The sequence below is a fragment of the Cetorhinus maximus genome, chromosome 31, assembly GCF_964194155.1.
Source record: "Cetorhinus maximus chromosome 31, sCetMax3.hap1.1, whole genome shotgun sequence".
Taxonomy (NCBI): domain Eukaryota; kingdom Metazoa; phylum Chordata; class Chondrichthyes; order Lamniformes; family Cetorhinidae; genus Cetorhinus; species Cetorhinus maximus.
In genome coordinates, this window is record NC_135909.1 from 16,915,409 (window position 1) to 16,936,062 (window position 20,654).

At 43.2% G+C, this 20,654-nt stretch overlaps 2 protein-coding genes across 2 annotated transcripts in view; one reads left to right on the forward strand and one right to left on the reverse strand.

Annotated features, from left to right (window-relative positions):
* Window positions 1-20,654, forward strand: part of LOC144670304 (uncharacterized) — a 210,811-nt gene that overhangs the window by 172,084 nt on the left and 18,073 nt on the right. The gene's annotated exons all lie outside the window — the stretch shown is intronic.
* On the reverse strand, window positions 12,711-13,826 carry LOC144670455 (histone H2B-like). Its single transcript, XM_078532950.1, has one exon. The coding sequence runs from the start codon at window positions 13,824-13,826 to the stop codon at window positions 13,449-13,451; it is 378 nt and encodes a 125-aa protein (XP_078389076.1). The 3' UTR covers window positions 12,711-13,448.

The window sequence follows — 20,654 nt, forward strand, 5'->3', positions numbered from 1 at the left end:
CATTGCAAACTATTTCAACCTGAAAATTACCGCAAGTGCAACAAAGTTCAACTTCTCCCCACCCCTAGGTGCCTCTCCACAGTTGAAATTCCCCTGATGTTTATAATGTACGTTCCATGTCAGGAATACAGCCCAAGGGCAATTGTTTTCAAACTGAAACATTACAGAAACTGCAACAGAATTCAACTTGCCTTCATGCAGCAAGTTCCTCTCTGAGGTGCTTCAATCCAATTTCTGTTACTCTTGATATTCACAAAGTACAATCAATGTCAGGCATACAGCCCCAGGGGTGCTATAAAATTCTTCAGGCCGTCAGTGCACTTTGGGTGAAAGGCATTCAGCAGTGACCTTTCTGCATTGAACCTCTGTGGTGGCTGTTCCAAGCTTTAATGTGTTCCTCAGCACATAGTCTTGGATCTTGGAATGTGCCAGTCTATATCACTCAAAAGGTAGGCAGGTTTCAGGCAGACCAAAGAGCTGATGATCCTCCAGCTGCAGTTGATGTTTATCTTGGTGTGTGTCCCTGGGAACAAGCCATAGAGCACTGAGTCCTACATGACAGAGCTGCTCAGGATGAACCTCGACAAACACCACTGCATCTCTAGCCAGACCTTCTTGGAAAAGGTACATCCCAGAAGGTGCAGAACAATGGTCTCTTCTCCACTACAGCCACCGAGTGTGATGAGCAGAAGGGGAGAGACTTTGGGCTTGTAGGACGGACATGATGGGGAGGACCTTTCTCATCACCAGCCAAGCTACATCCTAGGGGTTGTTTGAAAGTTCTGGTGATGAGGCTTTCTGCCAAAAGACTTTGATAGTTCACTGAGCAGGCTATCTGACAGAATCTACCATCGCCTTATCCTGCTGTACCTGTAGATCATTACATGGGTACCACTGCTGGATGGAGTTGTCCTCAAAGATGTTTTTCTAAATAAAATTTTCTACAAGTGACCCATCCTCGTGACACCGGGTCAGGTAGAACCTCAGCACATATTGACACTTGCTGTTTGCTTCCCGGGGGTCTATGCACAGCTTGATGCAGCCACACACAACAGGGCAATTAGGATGAGGGTGATGTTGGTCACATTTTGTCCCCATTTATCTAGAGGTTTGTATGCCATGTCCCTGTGAACATGGTCCATTTTCAACCTCCAGGTAAAGCAGAAGATAGTGCGGGTGATCACCACAGTGTAGGAGTGATGAAAGGGCCAAACCTGCACCATGTACAACACCAAGAGTGTTTCATACCTGATGACCAGTTTCTTAGCAGTGATGGAGAGGGAGCGTCGCTCCCGCATGCCCAGTTTTTCTTTGACCATAGCTACTTGCTCCTTTCAGTCTCCAGTGCATGCCCAGGACCATATCCCAGCACCTTCAGGCAGCCTGACCTGACAGTGAAGGGGACAAAGGAATGGTCAGCCTAGGTCCCCAAAGAACATGACATCACTCTTGCCACAATTTAGCTTGGCTCCCGAGGCCAGTTTGAACCAATCACAGGTCGGTACACTATCAGTGGATCCAAGCAGAAGACGATGACGTTGTCCATGTACAGGGAGGCTTTGACCTGAGTGCCTCCGCTGCCTGGGATTGTCACCCTTCTTATACCCGAATCCTTCCTGATGGACTCAGCAAAAGGTTCTATGCAAAATATGAACAGGAGAGGGGAGAGAGTGCTTCAGATTTATCAGAAAGATTTCCAATTCTCACCATTGGCTGAAACTGCACTACTGAGGTTTATGTAGAGCAGCTGGACCCAACTGCAGATTCCCTCTCCAAACTCCATTTTGGAGGGCAGATCCATCAAGTAGTCATGTGATATTCTGCCATAGGCCTTCTCCTGGCCCAAGCTGATGAGGTCGGTCTCCAGCCGCCCCCATCCTGCAATTATTTCCCTGAGTAGCGAGAGGCTATCAGATATCTTCTTGCCATGTACAGCGCAGGTCTAGTCAGGGTGGATCACCAGCCCCAGAGCCGATTGGAAATGGCCTTGGACAGAATTTTGTAGTCCACATTCAGCAGTGAAATGGATCACACATTTCTAATTTCTTCCCTTTCCCGCTATTCAGCGATTGGATTTCTATTCTGTCTCTTCAGATATTTGTCCTCTGTAGCTATGTGAATGTGGCCTATCAGTAACTGATATTTGGATAAAGCTTTTAATCTATGTCAGTTTGTGGCAGTTGATTACAACAATTAATTCATAACATTTAATCTCCAATTTATGTTTTGTTAAATCTCCATACCATGCAGCTTCAAAGGAAGTGTTTTCCTGTGTTCCTGTCAGTCTCTCCTATGTCAGTCTGTATTTTAATCTGCACCTGTCAGTCTCTGCTACATGAGTGTGGGTTTGACTGTGTCTCTTTCCATCTCCCAAATGTGGATGTGGCTTTTCATCTGCTATTGTCAGTTCCTGATAGGTGATGATCTGTCTTTGTTTGTATTTGCCAATCTCTGTTCAGTGAATGCAGGTTTTGTTTCCATCAATCACTGATGTGTGTGTGTGGGTTTTACTCCTTGTCTGTCAGTAGGTAATTTTGTATTTTATTCTGTACTGTTGGTATTTGATTTGGAAAGTGTTTTTTTTACTCCATATTTCTCAGTCTGTGGTATGATGTGCAATTTGTCTGTACATGCTCATTTCTGATATGTGAAGGTTTTTTTTACCCTGTGCATATCAATATTTGGCATAATTGGGTGTTTTTTTGTAGCTTCTAGTTTCTTATTTTGAGTGTGGCTTTACTGTGTTTCTGGCAGTGTCGGGTATGTGTGAATGAGTGTTTTTTTTAAACTCCCTGTGTCTAGAAGTTTCTCATATGTGAATGTGACTTTGACAATCTACCTGTCAGGTTTGGTAGGTGTGAGCGTGTTGCACAAAGCAGCTGTCAGTTTGTGTTGAGCCAGTGATGGTCTTACACATATACTAGAAATTAACAGGGATGATGTAAGTGTTTTATTTTGGACAAGTTGGTTGCTTGCCAGTGAGTTTAGTTTCACATTGTGTCTTTCTGTAGTTTGAGAGTGTGGGTTTTAGTCTGTATCTCTTGTTTTTTTTTAAGATGAGTGGGCATTTTATGCTATTATAATATCCATTTCTGGAATGTCAATGTGCCTTTTACACTGAATTGGTCAGTATCTGATGTGTGAGCATGCCCTTTACCTGCCATTTTCTGTTATGAGTGTGGGTTTTAGTCTGCCTATCATTTTCTGTCATGTAATTGTGGGATATACACTATTCTTATTAACTTCCCTCATGCAATTGTCACATTTAATCTTAAAAAAATAAGAACATAATAAAAAGGACCAGGAGTAGCTCCACTATTCAATAAGATCATGGCTGATCTAACTGTGACCTTTGCTGCCTGGCCCCCAAAGCCTCGACGCCCTCGTCAATCAGAAATCAGTCCAACACAGCTTTGAATTTATTCAAAGGCCCAGCCTCCACTGCTCTCCGGGGAAGAGAATTCCAAAGTCTAACCATCCTTTGGGAGAAAAAATCCTTCTCATTGCAGTCTAAAATGGGAGACACTTTATTTTTAAGCTGTGGACCAGAGTTCTAGACTCCTCATGAGGGGGAACGTCCTCCCAGAATCTGCCCCGTCATGTCCCCTCAGAAACTTATATTTCTAAATAAGATCACCTCCCATTCTTCTCAACTCCACTGAGTATTGGCCTAAATCGAGTAACCTTTCCTCATATGACCAATTTGTCTCATCTATGTCAATGTTGGTTTTACTCTGATTCCCTCACTGTCCGATATGTGATTGTGGGCTTTGTCCTGTAACTTTTGGTTCCTGCTAAGTGTCTGGATTTTAATCTCTATCTGTTAGACTCTGCTATGATCGTATGCATTTCCTGATTTATTATATCTAACTCTATGACCGTCAGTAAGTGGTATGTCTGTGTGGATTTATATTCAATATGTGATTTCCTGCCATGTTAGTGTTGTTTTCACTCTGTACAAGTCAGTATTTTGGAAGACTGGGTTATATACTGCGCCTGTCAAACTTCTAAGTGGGGCAATGTGCTTTAATCTGTTTCTGTCGATCTCTTTTATGCAAGTACCTTATTTTATATCCACCTGTCCGTTTCTGAAAAATGGGTGTAATCTGTATTCTGTCCTGCCCAGTTTCTGGTTCAGTGAGAATTAGTTTGCTCTATCTCCATCTGTTTCTGCTATGAGAATCTGGGCTTTATTGTGCAAGTCACTTACTGATGTGTGATTGTGGATTTTAACTGTTTCAGTTTTGGATAGGTGGACTTAATTATTTGTGCCTATTTTTGTTACATGAGTGTGTATTTTATTTTGTTCCTGTCGTTTTTTTGCTGTAGTGAATGCTGGTTTTGCTTTGGGTCTGTCAATTTCTTAAACATGTATTTGGGTTTTCCTTTGTACTTGGACATTTCCAGTGTGGGAGAAAAGGACTTACTCTTTATATATTAAGTTCTGACAGGTGAATATGGGATTGCTGTGAACCTCAGTGTCTAATTTGTTATTTTTCGCTTTAATCTTTACCTGGCAGTTTCCAGTCTGTGAATCAGGATCTTCTTCTGCACCTGTCAGTTACAGCTACGTGAGTGTCTATTTTTCTCTGTACAAGTTAGTCTCTGGTATGGAAGAAAGGTTTTTCTCCTGTACCTTTTAAATTCTGGCAAGTGAATGTGCGGTCGCTCTGTGCCTATCAATTTGTTAGATGTTATTTTAGATTTAACTCTGCAATTGTGTGTATCTGATATGAGAATGTTGATCTAATTCTGTACCTGTCAGTTACTGTAACAGAATATGTTTTTATTCAGTACCTCTTCATTTTGTTTAATAAGTTTTACTGTGAATCTTTTAACCTGTAGAATGTAGATGTTGCTATGATTTGGTGTCTGTGTCTGATTGGTGAACATTTGTATTCATTTCCCTGTCTGTTCAAAACCTGTGAAAGTTGATTTTATTATGGGCTTCTATATAATTGAAATGCGACTGTGGGTTTTGTGCTTTGCCTGCACGTCTATGATAAGTGAATGTGGCTTTTTCCCTGCAATGGGATATCTCGCTCGAGTGTGACCATCTTTTTTTTTGTGCTTGTTAGTTTATGGTAACTGATTGAAAGGTTGAATCTCACTTCGCCACACAATGACTACAGCTTCAGGAACAGGTCAAAGCAGGTCCACAGTGAGTAACTGACCTTTGCACTCCTTAAAGCCTATTCTATGACTTACAACCTACTAGTCAGAAGTGTGATTAAATACTTTCCATTACTGAGTGCACTCCCAACAACACTCATGCAGATCAATAATATTCTGGATAAAGTATCTGAGTGACACACAATTCATGAGTACATTCCCTCCCCCACTGTCACACAGTTTGTACCATCTACGAGATCTACTGCAGCAACTCAAAAAGACTACTTCAAAGCATCCTTCTAACCTGGAACCTGTTATACCTAGAAGAACATGGACAGAAGGTGCCTGGAACAACACCACCTGCAAAGTCACCCCCAATTCAAACACCATCCTGACTTGACAATATGTCACCATTCAGTCATCATCACTGGGTCAAAATCCTGGAACTTGCTACCTAACAACAAATTTGCCACACCTATGGATAACAGACAGCATCAGACAGAAGGCAGTCCACCACCGCCTTCAAAATGACAATTAGGGAGGAGCAAAACTCCTGGACTTTCTAGTGACACAAACATCCAAAGAAGAAATCAAACAATATTAGGAACTGCTCTATATGTGAAATACATTTGTTCAGTATCTGCTCATCACTGGTTCAGTCTGTGAGTATGTAAATCATTTTGTATCTGCCAGTCACTGCAAGTGAATGGTTGCGGGATTCATTATGTATTCATCATTCTCTGCTTCACTATGAGAGTTTTGGACTAATTCATTAGCTGATAATTGTCTGTCCTTATCATATTCTGGTAATGAATGTGCTTGTTGGAATAATTCTATATCTGACTGTTTTTGGTACTAAATGCAATTCCGGGATTCATGCTGTAACTTCTAGTTCTGTGAACTGTACACGAGTGAGATTTGTTCAATATCTGTCACTGTTTTTTGTGAGATGGTGGAATTCATTCTCTATCTGCAAATCTTGTACCATGTGAGAGCATAGGGTTCACTCTGCATCTGTCAATCTCTGGACTGAATGTGTGTGAGAGATTTATTGTGTGTCTGTCAGTCTCTGCTTCTCTATGCAAGTGCTGATGTCAATCTGTACCTCCCAGTCTCTGCTCTGCTCTGAAAGTGTGGTCACATTCACTGTCTGCCACTGTTCTGTGTGACTGTGGGATTCATTCTGTGATCATAAGCCCTTGGGACTCAGCAAGTGTGAGAGTCAATCTGCATCTTTCCATTTCTCACCCATTATTAGGTTAATTCTCTAACTGTCATTCATTGGGGCTGTGTTGTTTTGGCCTTAATTCTCCATCTGTTAGTCTCTGATTTGGGATGAGCATGTGGGATATATTCTGTATCTGACAGACTCTGGTCATGTGTGTCAGTGTGGGTTATTTTCTCTTCCTGCCATTCTCTGGTACTGATTGGGACAGTTAATTTAGTTCTGCATCTGTCAGTCTCGTGTGCTTTTTGCAAAAGAGTTTTTAATAATGTATCTGTCTTTGCTACTGTGTGTGAATATGGGATGAATTATGTACCCATCAGTCTGTGGAACTGAATGTGATTTTGTGATCCATTCCATCTGTCAGTCCCCAGAATTACAACTGAATGTGGAGCTCATTCTGAAGCTGCCAGTATCTGGAAGTGAGTGAGAGTTTGATGTTAGTCCTGCTGCCATCAGTCTTTGAATAATTATATGTGTACCTGATTCATTGTGTATGTATCAGTCTCTGGTATTGTATTCAAATGCTGTTTTCTGTCTGTATCTGTCAGTTGTGGTACTTTGTACGAGTGTAGGATGAGCTACATAAATGCAATTCTTTGATCCTGTGATTGCTCTATTCAGTTTGCTTCAAGTTTTCTGCTGTGAAATGAAAAGTGTGTTTTATTCTTTGCTTTCTTTCCGTTTCTTGAGTAGTGTAATACTGTTGCATTCAACCTGCTTCTGTCAGTCTTTTGTGTTGCATGTGAATGCCTTATTCCTTCTGTATCAGTCATCTCCTACAGAACTCCAGAAGCTTGACACAACCCAGGACAAAGAAGCCTGCTTGATTGGTGCCACATCCACAAACATTAAGTCTCTCCACCACCGACAAACAGTAGTAGCAGTGTATACCATCTACAAGATGAGCTGTAGGAACTCACCAAACGTCCTTAGACTGCACCTTCCAAACCTGTATTCTATATTTTTCAATCTTAACTGCTCAATGTGAATTAGTTATTCTTGGCCATCAGTCTCAGGTACAATAAGTGAGTGTGGACTTTGTGATACCTTTGTGAGTTCCTGGTGCTGTATATGACAGTGGACTGTATTCTGCATCTTTCTGTCAATGACAGTGTATATGAAAGTAGCTTTAATTTTGTATTTGTCAATCTCCAGATTGAATGTGTGCTTGGAATTATTGTTTATATGTCTGTTTCTAGGTGGGTGAGTGAGTTTTGGATTTATTCTCTATCTATGCATCTCTGGTGTTGAATATAACTGGGATTTCATAAATTACGGTATCAATATTTGTTTAACCTTTGGTTTCTTGTAAAATATTTATTCAATGTTTTCTTTCACAGCCATAGGTTACATTCAGTAGTTTTGTATGGGATATGTAGTGCTGTTCAATTTGTATCTCTGTGAAAACAAATTGAAATTATAACATATACATCGATCTGATACATGGCCTGGTGTGTAATTTGTGCAGTTGTTAAAAGGAAATTGATACTTTAACTCGATGTTCTCATCTAACACTTAGTGAGATTTTGGAACTTTAATCTGTAGCCTGGTCTACACTCTGGGATACTTAACAGCAATCCATTCTGTATCTCACAAAAGGGTAAATGTTGTCTGATGGAGTTAATAATTGGTATTTAATTTGTGGACAAGGTGACATTGTGTACTTAAAAATAATATTGGGTTTGCTTTTGCCCTGGGATTGATGCATCTAGTTCTCAGTTGCAATAGGTTGGAGTACAATGGAAACAACTTCTCCCACCAATGCTCTGTTTGAATATTTTATTGAAAGGGCACCTCTCAACCTTTGGACCTATGTGGGTCTCTATACTGTTTCATTTTGGCCTAAAGGCCTGGCAGTATCTCTGTGCTTTGTGAGTGATATTGTACTTACTGTGAGTTGGAACCATCAGGCTGCACTTTTCCTTGTTTCGAGGAATCCTCTCGTTCCTTCAATTCTTTCCGTGCACACAGAAAACATAACTCCTTCACCTGAAGAATAGGTGAAGTAGAAGGTACAAAAGTGATCAATATATTTTGTTCAAGAAATAATTATTATGAAGAATCAACAGAGCAAAACCAGCAGCACACGCAGTACTGGAACAATCAGTTTCTACTCATCTGATATTTTAAGTAGGTTTGTAACAAGTTTGTGACCTGCAGAGACAACCTGTCCTGTGCACTGCTCCTTGAATTAGACTATCCGATGGAGAAATGACCTTTGCAAGGGTCAAATTTCTCTTTACATCTCCCTTTGAACTAACTGTACATCCGGAAACAAGCAGGTACTGTTTAAAATGTCTCTTTCACACTTCTCACCTGGTGCCTGAAATTGATCTTCTTTGTGTAACTGGAAACATTGTTACTGTGCGGCTATTTTCCCCGCCATTCTCTGTCCAATAACAAGGGGCAGTGGGAGCCGGAACTAAGCCAGGAAGCTTCACTCGGGTTTGGGGAGAGAAAGCAGCAATGATCTTCAATGGCGAGTTCTTCTCACTCTGTCCAGACACTGCTCGAGAATGGCCTCTCCCTTCCCCCCGCTCACTCCATGTTCCGGGAGCAGCTCGTGTTCCAGGGAGCCCATTAAAAACAGCCGCCGCCTCAGCTGCCCGGACACTCAATGCCAATCTCTGAGCATATCTGCGGACGCGGCTCCAAACCGATGCGCTGCTTTAAGCAGATGCTGTTTGTTCACTTCCCTCTGGGGCGGTGATGTCTCCGATCGCTGCTGAATTAAACCCTATTCCGCTCACTGAGTGAATGACGCTCTCGGCCATTGTTGGGTATAGTTGCGCATGCGCTGTTATCATCATGGCGACAGCACAGGGGCGGGGTTAAATTGCGCATGCGCAGATCTCCGCAGCAATTCAGCCGCTAAAATCAATGGGAATTTTCCCCATTTCACTCTCATCACAGAGAGAACAAAATCCCCGAACCTGTGTCGGCGCGGGGGGCAAGGGGCGTTGGGTGCGAGTGGACGTGTAGCAGAAGCGGGGACCATTTGCGTTTGAATCTCTGTTTGTCCCATTTCGATATTCATTTTGCGTCCATCCCCTGCAGATTGTTTGTTATTAAACTGTCTCTCATCCCGTTAAATTTGGACTTTCTACAATCTCGGATATTAGTATTTTTTAGTTTTCACATTTTTGAAAGTTGTAATTGAATTGTATTCCATTATGCTCACTCGTAATAAAATCATTGATCATAGAGTCAATTACTCAATACTAACTGTATTATGGCCGTCTCCCCCTACCTCCCTCTGGACCATGACCCCACCACCGAACATCAAGCCATTGTTTCCAGGACTGTCACTGACCTCACCTTCTCTGGATATCTTCCCTCCACAGCTTCTAACCTCAGTCTCCCAACCTCGGACGGCCGCTTCTACCTCCTACCCAAAATCCACAAACAGGACTGTCCGGGTAGACCGATCTTTTCAGCATGTTCTTGCTCCATGGAACTCATTTCTTCTTATCATGGCTCCGTTCTCTCTCCCCTTGTCCAGTCTCTTCCCACCTACATCCACGATTCATCTGGTGCCCTCTATCAAATCAACAATTTCCAGTTCCCTGGCCTCAACTGCCTCCTCTTCACCATGGATGTCCAATCCCTATCAACCTCCATCCCCCACCAGGATGGTTTAAGGGCTCTCCACTTCTTCCTTGAACAGAGGCCTGAACATTCCCCATCCACCACCACTCTCCTCCGATTGGCTGAACTTGTACTCTCACTGGACAATTCCTCCTTGAACTTGACTCACTTCCTCCAAATAAAATGTGTGGTTATGGGTACCCGCATGGGCCCCAGTTATGCCTGTCTCTTTATGAGGCATATGAAATATTCCTTGTTGCAGTCCGACTCAGGCCCCCTCCCACAACTCTTTCTCTGGTACATCGATGACTGCGTCGGTGCTGCTTCATGCTCTCGTCTGGACTTGGAAAATGTATTAATTTTGCTTCCAATTTCCACCCCTCCATCACTTTCACATGGTCCATCACTGACACTTCCCTTCCCATCCTTGACCTCTCTGTTTCAATTTTTGGTGATAGTCCATCAAAATTCAATACAAGCCCTCCGACTCCCACAGCTACATCGACTACAACTTCTCACACCCTGCTTCCTTTAAGGACTCCATCCCATTATCTTAGTACCTTTGTCTCCGCAGCAATTGTTCTGTGGATGCCACTTTCCAAAACAGTGCTTTTAGCATGTCTTCCTGTTTCCTTAACTGAGGTTTCCTGCCCACGGTGGTTGACATGGCCCTCAGACGTGTCCGACACATTTCCCGCACCTCTGCCCTCACATTGTCCTCTCCATCCCAGAACCATGATAGGGTCCCCCTTGTCCTCACTTTTCTCCCCGCCAGCATTCAAAGGATCATCCTCCACCATTTCTGCTAACTCCACGATGATGCCACCACCAAACATTTCCTCTCTTCACCTTGCCTGGTGGGATTCCATAGGGACCACTTCCCCCAGGACACCCTGGTCCACTCCCCCATCACCCCCTACACCTCAAACCCCTGCCACGGCACCTTCCCCTGCGACCACAGAAAGTGCAACACATGCCTCTTTACTCCACCCCTCCTCAAATCCAAGGGCCCTAACCCTCCTTTCAAGTAAAGCAGCGCTTCACTTGCACTTCGCTCAATTCAGCCGACTGCATTCGCTGCTCCCAATACGGTCTCCTCTACATTGGAGAGACCAAACGTAGACTGGGTTACCGCTTTGCGGAACACCTTCCGTCTGTTCACAATCATGACCTGGACCTCCCTGTCGCTTGCCATTTTAACACCCCATCCCGCTCGCTTGCCCACATGTCCGTCCTTGGCCTGCTGCAATGTTCCAGTGAAGCTCAACACAAAATGGAGGAACAGCACCTCATCTTCCGACTAGGCACTTTACAGCCTTCTGGACTTAACACTGGGTTCAACAAGTTCAGATCATGAACTCTCCCCTCCATTCCCACCCCCTTTCCTATCCCCCTTTTTCCAATAATTTATATTTTTTTTAAATGTATTTTTCTTTTCCTACCTATTTCCATTATTTTTAAATGTATTTCCATCCATTGTTTCATCTCCACCTTTTAGCCTATTTCGATCCCTTCCCCCCACCCCACCCCCACTAGCACCATCTGTCACTTGCTTGTCCTGCTTTCTACCCTTAATGTCACCATTAGCACATTCCTTAGATAATATCACCACCGTCAATACCCCTTTGTCCTTTTGTCTATGACATCTTTGGCAACCTCTCTTTTGCCTCCACCTATCAGTGGCCCTCCACCCAGCTCTACCTGTCACAACCCCCTCAACCAGCTAATATTTCACCTCATTTCAATATTCCCTCAGTTCTGATGAAGAGACACACAGACTCGAAACATTAATTGTGTTCCTCTCCACAGATGCTGTTAAACCTGCTGAGTTTTTCCAGCTACTTTTATTTTTGTTTTGGTGCACTATGGCAGAAAGGTCTTAGACAGCGACCTTTCCCCATTGCGCCTTTGCGGCGGTTGCCCCAAGCTTTAGTGCTTCCCTCAGCACGTAGCCCTGCATCTTGGAATGTACCCAGTCTGCAACAGTCAGCCGGGGAAGGCCAACAAGTTTCAGGCAGACCAAAGGGCGTCTTTCACCGAGTTGATGATCCTCCAGCTGCAGTTGATGTTTGTCTCGGTGTGTGTCCGTGGGAACACCCCGTAGAGCGCAGAAACAAAATAAAAATACCTGGAAAAACTCATCAGGTCCGACTGCATCCGCGGAGAGGAGCACAGTCAACGTTTCGAGTCCGCATGACTGTGACGCTGACTGTGCTCCTCTCCGCGGATGCTGCCGGACCTGCTGAGTTTTTCCAGGTATTTTTGATTTTGTTTTCGATTTCCAGCACCCGCAGTTTTTTGTTTTTACCATAAAGCACAGAGTCCTGCTTCCAGAGATTTTCACAGTCTCACACTTTCACAAAAAATGAGGAAATCTTCTCACATTCGCTTCTCTTATAGCTTCGGGAGGAATGGTGCTGCGGGCATTGCTGATTGGTCACTTTGTGCAGCGTCTCATAATGTTGTTCATATCACCAATCAGGTAACTACTGAACTCACCAATCCGGAGACTCCACGGAGTGAGGGCGGAAAATACCGGCCCCAAATTATCAGATTCCAACCGATTTTTTTCAAATTTTAAAAGCCCGCCAAACTTCTCAAAAAACAGGACATAATATAGTACTAATTGTAAAGAGCTAATTCAGTATATGAATGTTAGATTTACTTAATCTCGCTCTCTCTTTCCCTAGTCTACAGTTTATCTCTGTCCGTTTCTGATTTTCATTCTGGGTTTATCTGTATCTAAAAACAAGTCGAAAATATCGGCGCCAAGTTTAAGGAATCCAAACTTTCTTTTTATTAGACATCGAAGACGGCCGATATATTTATAAAACAAAAAATAGTGTTCATATAGAAATTCCCATTAATAGTCAACACGATCTGACCACAAAGTTTTAAAAATATTCATCCCTGATGGGATTATTTCACATTTTATCCCATGTTCCAGGTTCGCTTATAGAATCAGGAATCCATTCGGGGTTAATTTCAATTCTTTATGAAACCCTTTAACCAGCCGGCAGAAAGTCTAATTTACAGTCCTGCAAACGGACGATATATTGTGGATATTCGACAGTCAAAAGTTAACATGTCTGGTGTAAATTTGCCAGCGTTGAGACTGAAGGTTCCGACAAAACCGGGGCTGATAGGAAATGAACTGATCGATTATTGAGGCCAAACTTGACCAGAACTGGAAACTGTCGCATTTGCTTCTATTCTCTTTCTCTCCAAAGCCAGGAAAAGGGGCCGAATATAAACGCGCCTGAGTACAAATTACAGAGGGTCAGCGGACAGTCATTAATTTATGGGCCATTATTAACAACAGCGAATGATTGAACAGAGTGATAAACCTACATTAGCCTGAAAGTAGAAAACAAAACTAACAGAAAACATAGTTCGAAAATGTTGAAATTAGAAACACGACAAATTAAACATTGAGATGATATAGCTTTCTCGGAGAGATTGTGGGTGGCTCTTAAAAGAGCCGTTGTGTTTCGGGTGTTGTTCAGTCCATTGTGGGGTTTTACTTGGAGCTGGTGTACTTGGTCACCGCCTTTGTCCCTTCCGACACGGCGTGCTTGGCCAGTTCCCCGGGCAGCAGCAGGCGCACGGCGGTCTGGATCTCCCGGGAGCTGATGGTGCTGCGCTTGTTGTAATGGGCCAGGCGGGAAGCCTCACCCGCGATGCGCTCAAAAATATCGTTCACGAACGAATTCATGATGCCCATGGCCTTGGAGGAAATGCCGGTGTCGGGGTGAACCTGCTTCATCACTTTGTAGATGTAGATGGAGTAACTCTCCTTCCTCGACTTTCGCCGCTTCTTGCCGCCCTTTCCTGCCGGTTTACTCACGGCTTTCTTGGCGCCCTTCTTAGCAACTGGTTTCTTCTTCTCATCAACCATCTTCAATCTCAATTTCACACAGAAATAAACCAAACCCCTTCCGTCCGCTCATTATATAGACAGTCTGACAGATATATGCTAATGAGGAATGGGGGAGACAATGATTCTGATTGGACATTTTAAAAACAAAACGGGATTTATTTTGTGGTTTTTTTTGATTGGATAGCTAAACCGACCAATCATATTTAGATTTCTCCACCAATCATAAGCCTCCTTACTACAATCAGGAAATACATTTTCCAAAGCCCCTCTCCAGCCGGAGTTTCTCAGTGTGTAAAGATACACCGGGAAATGTCGCCTGGCTGTCGGTGCGAGGGGTTGTCCGGGAATGTGGGTTCATTCAGGAACTGAGAGTGTCTGGTCTTCTTCTTATCGTGTCCACGGACAGTCTATACATGGCCCAGCCAGAACTGGACACATTTTTTCGCCTTGTTGTTGAATTCGGCAAGATCTGCAACACTGCAGGGTTCCGCTAGCGATAGGCATTGCAGGAGATGTTGCATAGTCTGTGGCTCAGTTCCACAGTCACAAGGTGTCGGGCTGGTTGTATATCCCCATTTGCTTAGTGACACCTTTGAACGACCTACACCAGTCCTAAGTCTGTTAAGGCACTTGAATGTTGCCCAGTTGCAATTAGCTCCTGGGGGAAGGCTTTCATCCGGTAGAATTTCCATCGCTGGGGGTTGTTCGAGACTGGCGAGCCAGTCTTTCCACAAGGCGATGCGGGCTTCAGATGGGGTTGATTGTAATGGAACAACACTGTTCATGAATCTTCCTTGACTTTAGGTGGCTGGGTGTAGGTGTATGACCATGTAGAGGGTGCCTCTCATCTGATGTTTGACGGAGTCGCTCTTTCTTGCTGGCTATCGTTCTTCTTATATCAGGGGGAGTGATACCCGCCTGTTGTATATAGGCTGTTGGTGTTTGTTGGTTTTAAACAACCTGTGATAAGTCAGCAGCTTGCATTCAGAACGACATCCATCTTCTTAGCATGAGTAGATCTTTCCCATGCAGGGCAGGCATATTCGGCAGTGGAATAGCAAAGAGCAAGTGCACTGGTTCGCAATGTTTTCGGGCTTGCTCCCCATTTTGTGTTAGTGAGCTTATTCAGGATGTTGTTTCGTGTGCTCACTTTTGCCTTTGTCTTTTTGATGTTGTTCTTGAAGGTGAGGCATCTGTCAAGGGTGACTCCTAAGTAGATAGGGAGCTCGCAATGTGTCATTGTTGCTCCACACCAGGTTACTTTAAGCTGGCGTTTGGCTTCACGCTTTCTGAGGTGGAATGCACAAACTTGTGTCTTTGATGGGTTTGTGCGAAGGTGGTTTTCTTCATAGTAGGATGTTAGTCCCTCCAAGGCCTCAGAAAGTGTTTTCTCCACGGTGTTAAAATCAGTTCTTTGGGCAGTGGCACATAAGTCATCAGCATATATAAAACATGTCTGGTAACGTGTGTGATTTACTCACTCTCTGATTCTGTGTGTGTTTGGAAGGCCGTGGTACAGTGTGCGAGTGTCAGATTTATTTTGTATCTGTGACTTGATGGGACCATGTTTCAGTGTTGGGCTCACTTGGCATCCTGAAACTCATTGTGCATCTGTCCGTTATTAGTGTACGTAAACAAATTCATTTTCTCCTTGGGACTATAAGCCAAAGCGGAATTAAATCAGTATGTGTTTCTCTCGGCCAGAGAAATTGTTGGATTGATTCTGTACCTGTCAGTCTCTGTAACTGGATGTTAATGAGATTCTGTATTTGTCAGTCTCTGGCACTGTAGGTCAGTGTGTTATTGGTTCTATATCTTTCAGTCTGTGTTACTATATCTGAGTCTGTGAACTTCTCATTCACTATCAGTGCCTGATACTGTGTGTGAATGTGAGATTAATTATATACCTGTCAACATCCGTTGCTGAATGACAGTGTGGACTTCAGTCTGTATCGGCACTGATTCAATGTGTGATTCATTCTCAGTAGCCCCATCTCTTGCAATGTTTGTTGCAGTTAATACCAGTGTCACATACAGCACCAAAGACAGCCAAATCTGGAATCTGTCTCAATGGGTTGTACTGGATATGAGTGTGGTTTATTCTCTTTTAATCAGTGGTGCTGTGTGGAAGTTTGCAATCCATTTTCTTTCTGTTGAACTCTGGGACACTGTGTAAGCGTTGGTTCCATTTTCTAGTGCAGTGCCTGATGCTTTGCTGAAATGAAGAATTCATTTTGTCTCTATCAGTCTTTGGCTCTGAGATTCCTCTGTGTTTCTCAGTCTGTTGTACTGTGTGAATGTCAGATTCATTCTGTATCTCTACATCTCTGGGACATTTGAGATTCATCCTGTATCTATCAGTCAGTGTGCTTTGTGTGATGTGGGATTCATTCTGTACCTGAAATTCTCTGGCACAGCCTATGCACAGGGATTCATTTTGTATTACTCTCTTTCACAGTGCATTTATTGGTCATCATACTGTATCTCGCAGTGTCTGGTATTGTGCAAGATTTGTTGAGTAGTCTCTGGTGCTGTCTGTAAGAGAGACAGTTATTGTTTAGTTCTCAATTTTTGATGGTGCATGTGACTCTGGGATTAATTCTGTATCTGTCTGTCATATTTATCTCAGGAGTATTGTTCAAAATGCAATGTTTAACACCTTCAAATCTTTAGGAAAGTAGTTTTATCATCCCATCCTTATCTGGTCTGGTTTGTTTTTGATCCTAGAACCAAGCACAGCAATGATGTTGACTTTGAACTGCCATCTAAAATTGCCAAGTAAACCACTCAGTTGAATTCAAGAAGACAGCTCACCACTACCTACCGCAGGGAAATTAGGAACGGGCCAATATCCCATGAATGAATAAAAAAACAAAAATCTCCTACAATAACCAGTGATTACTAACACTCGAGATGTTTGTCAGAATTGAGTCTGCCTGAAAATTGCTCCAATTTCGAGTTAGGTTCACATTTTCATTTCCCATTGACAGTCAGTTTTTCTTTAATCTTGCAGCCTTATCAAGTGGTTTTTATACTCATAAATGTTTCAAAGTGTCAGGCATATCAACTGCTCTTTAGACCTGTAATTACCTGACCTTGTGTAGTGAGTGAGGAGATTCCCCACTGGGTCATGCAAAGCAGAAATCTGGATGGAAATTAATTCCAATGCCTGGAAATCAGGTAGAATACAAGTCTGAATATCTGATTTACATCCTTAGTCGATCAGGCTTCTCGCTGGGAGCGTGAACTTGCAAAGTGGTGTTTGAAACCAAACAAACCACACCAGATCCCTCTTCATTTGTGAACGTAAATCCAATGAAAGCAGTTATATTTCAGTAGGAGAATTGGGATGGGTACCAAACACAGCTCAGGACAACTAAACCTGCACTCAGAAGTGTAAGGGATAATGGAGAAGAGGATGGCAGATAAATGAATCCCAATACGGAGTTATCCATATTACAGTTGAAACCTCATCAGTAATCAGCACTGGATTAGAATAGCCCGGACTATTAACCTCGAGAAAGGATGCATGTTGAATGGACATGATCAATGTCAATAAAGAGAATCAATTTTGCCCACGTGGAAAGATAATTTTATCTCGTTGGACAAGAGAGAAATAGTAAAAAGAACAAGAGGAGGTGTTAGGCGTCTTGAAGAATATTAAGGTGGGTAAGTCCCCAGGGCCAGATGGGATCTACCCCAGAGTAATGAGGGAGGCAAGGGAGGAGATTGCTGGGACCTTGACAGAAATCTTTGTATCCTCACTGGCTACGGGTGAGGTCCCAGGGGACTGGAGAATGGCCAATGTTGTTCCATTGTTTAAGAAGGGTAGCAGGGATAATCCAGGAAATGACAGGCCGGTGAGCCTTACGTCAGTGGTAGGGAAATTATTGGAGAAGATTTTTCATGACAGCATTTACTACCATTTGGAAGCAAATGGGCGTACTAGTGAGAGGCAGCATGGTTTTGTGAAGGGGAGGTCGTGTCTCACTAACTTGATCGAGTTTTTCGAGGAAGTCACAAAGATGATCGACCATGGAAGGGCAGTGGATGTTATATACATGGATTTCAGTAAGGCCTTTGACAAGGTCCCTCATGGCAGACTGGTTCAGAAGGTAAAGTCGCACAGGATCAGAGGTGAGCTGGCAGGGTGGATACAGAATTGGCTTGGTCATAGAAGACAGAGGGCAACAGTGGAAGGGTGCTTTTCTGAATGGAGAGCTGTGACTAGTGGAGTTCTGCAGGGATCAGTGCTGGGACCTTTGCTGTTTGTGGTATACATAAATGATTTGGAGGAAAATGTAACTGTGCTAATTATTAAGTTTGCAGACGACACTAAGGTTAGAGGAGTTGCAGATAGTGAAGAGGATTCTCAAAGGATACAACGGGATATAGATCGGTTGGAGACTTGGGCGGAGAAATGGCAGATGGAGTGTAATCCGGACAAATGCGAGGTAATGCATTTTGGAAGGTCTGATACAGGCAGGAATTATACAGTAAATGGCAGAACCCTTAAGTGCATCGACGGGCAGAGGGATCTGGGTGTACAGGTCCACAGGTCACTGTAAGTGGCAATGCAGCTGGATAAGGTAGTCAGGAAGGCATATGGCATGCTTGCCTTCATTGGCAGGGGTATTGAGTATAAAAGCTGGGAAGTCATGCTGCAGCTGTATAGAACCTTGGTTAGGCCACACTTGGAATATTGCAAACAATTCTGGTCACCACATTACCAGAAGGATATGGAGGCATTGGATAGGGTGCAGAGGAGGTTTACCAGGATGCTGCCTAGTCTGGAGGTTATTAGCTATGAGGAGAGGTTGGAGAAACTCGGATTGTTCTCACTAGAGCAACGGAGATTGAGGGGCGACTTGATAGAAGTTTACAAAATTATGAGTGGCATGGACAGAGTCGATAGTCAGAAGCTTTTTCTCAGGGTGGAAGAGTCAATCACTAGGGGACATAGATTTAAGGTGAGAGGAGAAAACTATAAAGGTGAGTTTTTTATGCAGAGGGTGGTGAGTGTTCGGAATTCGCTGCCAGAGGAGGTGGTGGAAGCAGGTACGATAGTGGTGTTTAAGAGGCAGCTTGACAAATACATGAATAGGATGGGAATAGAGGGATACGGACCCCAGAAGTGCAAAATGTTTTAGTTGATGGGCAATATGATCGGCGCAGGCTTGGAGGGCCAAAGAGCCTGTTCCTGTGCTGTACTTTTATTTGTTTTTTTTCTAAATAGGCCGGTGGGGAAGAATATGCCAGTGGGAGCAGCTCAGCTGCTCTTGCAGAGAGCTGGCACAGATACTATGGGCCGAATGGTCTCCCTCTGCTGTAACAATTGCGAGATTCTATTCTATATATTATGAGTGTAAGCCTGACTTATGTTTAATATAAAATGTGTTTCAACTGGAGTTAATAGCTGTGGGTATTAATCAGTTATTATGTCAGAGTTTTGGATTAGAATTCCATCTCTGCGAACACAATCCTGAATGTCCGTATATCATACATCCTGGGAAATGTATTAGATTGTAAGATCAGCTTCATGCAGATTGTAGATACTCTGAGGTTTGGGGAATGCTATGTAATGCATTGTTCAGTCTGCAGTCTGGGTACAATGTTGGGTTTCATGCATTATGCTACAACCAGGTACTGTTTGTCTGTCCTCTTTGTTATTTAATCTGTATTTAAGGTTCTACTTTTGTTTCAGTGACACAGGGCCTTGCAATCTGAGGGGATGTGTAATTTTGCTCAGTGATTTAATAAGGGCCCACACAGGAGCTTATTACACAAAATGAGTACTCGTGATTGAGGATCATATATTGGCATTGATCAAGGATCAGTCAATGGACAGAAAGAGTGTCGGAATAAACAGGACACTTTTGGATCGGTAAGTTCTAACTTACTCTTGATAAAACATGGTCATCAGTTATTTACAACCTATACTGATGACTTAGATGGGTACTGAATGGAACATATTCAAGTTTGTTGATGATAGAAAATTAATCTGTGAGGAGGACACAAAAAAAGCTGCTAAGGCAGATGACAGGTTGTCTGAGTTGGCAAGAACATGGCAGATAGAATAAAATATGGTGATGTGAGTGTGCCCAGTTTGTAGGGGGAATAAGGAACATTTGTGAATGTGAGAGACTGGAACATCTTTACACTCAGAGGGAGCTGGGTGTCCTTGTACATGAATTACAGAAAGTTAAACTGCAGGTACAGCAAGCAGATAGGAAGGGAAGTGCTGTGTTCACATTTGTTTCAAAGGGTTGGAATATAAGAGTAAAGCAGTCTTAAAATTATACAGGGCACTAGTGAGGCGACACCTGTTGTACTTTGCCTCCTTACATAAGGAAGGACATATTTGCTCTAGAGGCAGAGCAATAATTGTTCATTAGATTGATTCCTGGAGCAAGTGGTTTTCTTATGAGGAGAGATTGAGTAGACTCGGTGTGTATTCCCTGGAGTTTAGAAGAATGTGAGATGATCTAATCGAAACATATAAAACTCTTAAGCGGCTTGTTAGGTTAGATGCTGAGAAAATAGTTCTCCTGGCTCCGGAATCTAGAACATGTGGTCACCATCTCAGATCACAGCATCGGCCATTTTGGAATGATATGAGGAGAAATGTCTTCACTGAAAGTTTTTGGGAATCTTTGGAATTCTCCACCCCAGAGAGATTTGGAAGCTCAGCCATTGAGTATGTTCATGACAGAGGTCAATAGATTTTGGATCCTAGGGATATAAGGAGAGCGCAGCAAGGTGGAGCTAAGACAGAAGATCAGTCTTAATGAATGACGGAGCAGTTGAATGGCCAAATAGCCAACTCCAGCTCCTATTTCTGAAGAT

What these genes read in the sequence shown, in the direction of transcription:
- LOC144670455 (XM_078532950.1), bottom strand. Translation starts at nt 13,826, where the DNA reads ATGGTTGATGAGAAGAAGAAACCAGTTGCTAAGAAGGGCGCCAAGAAA.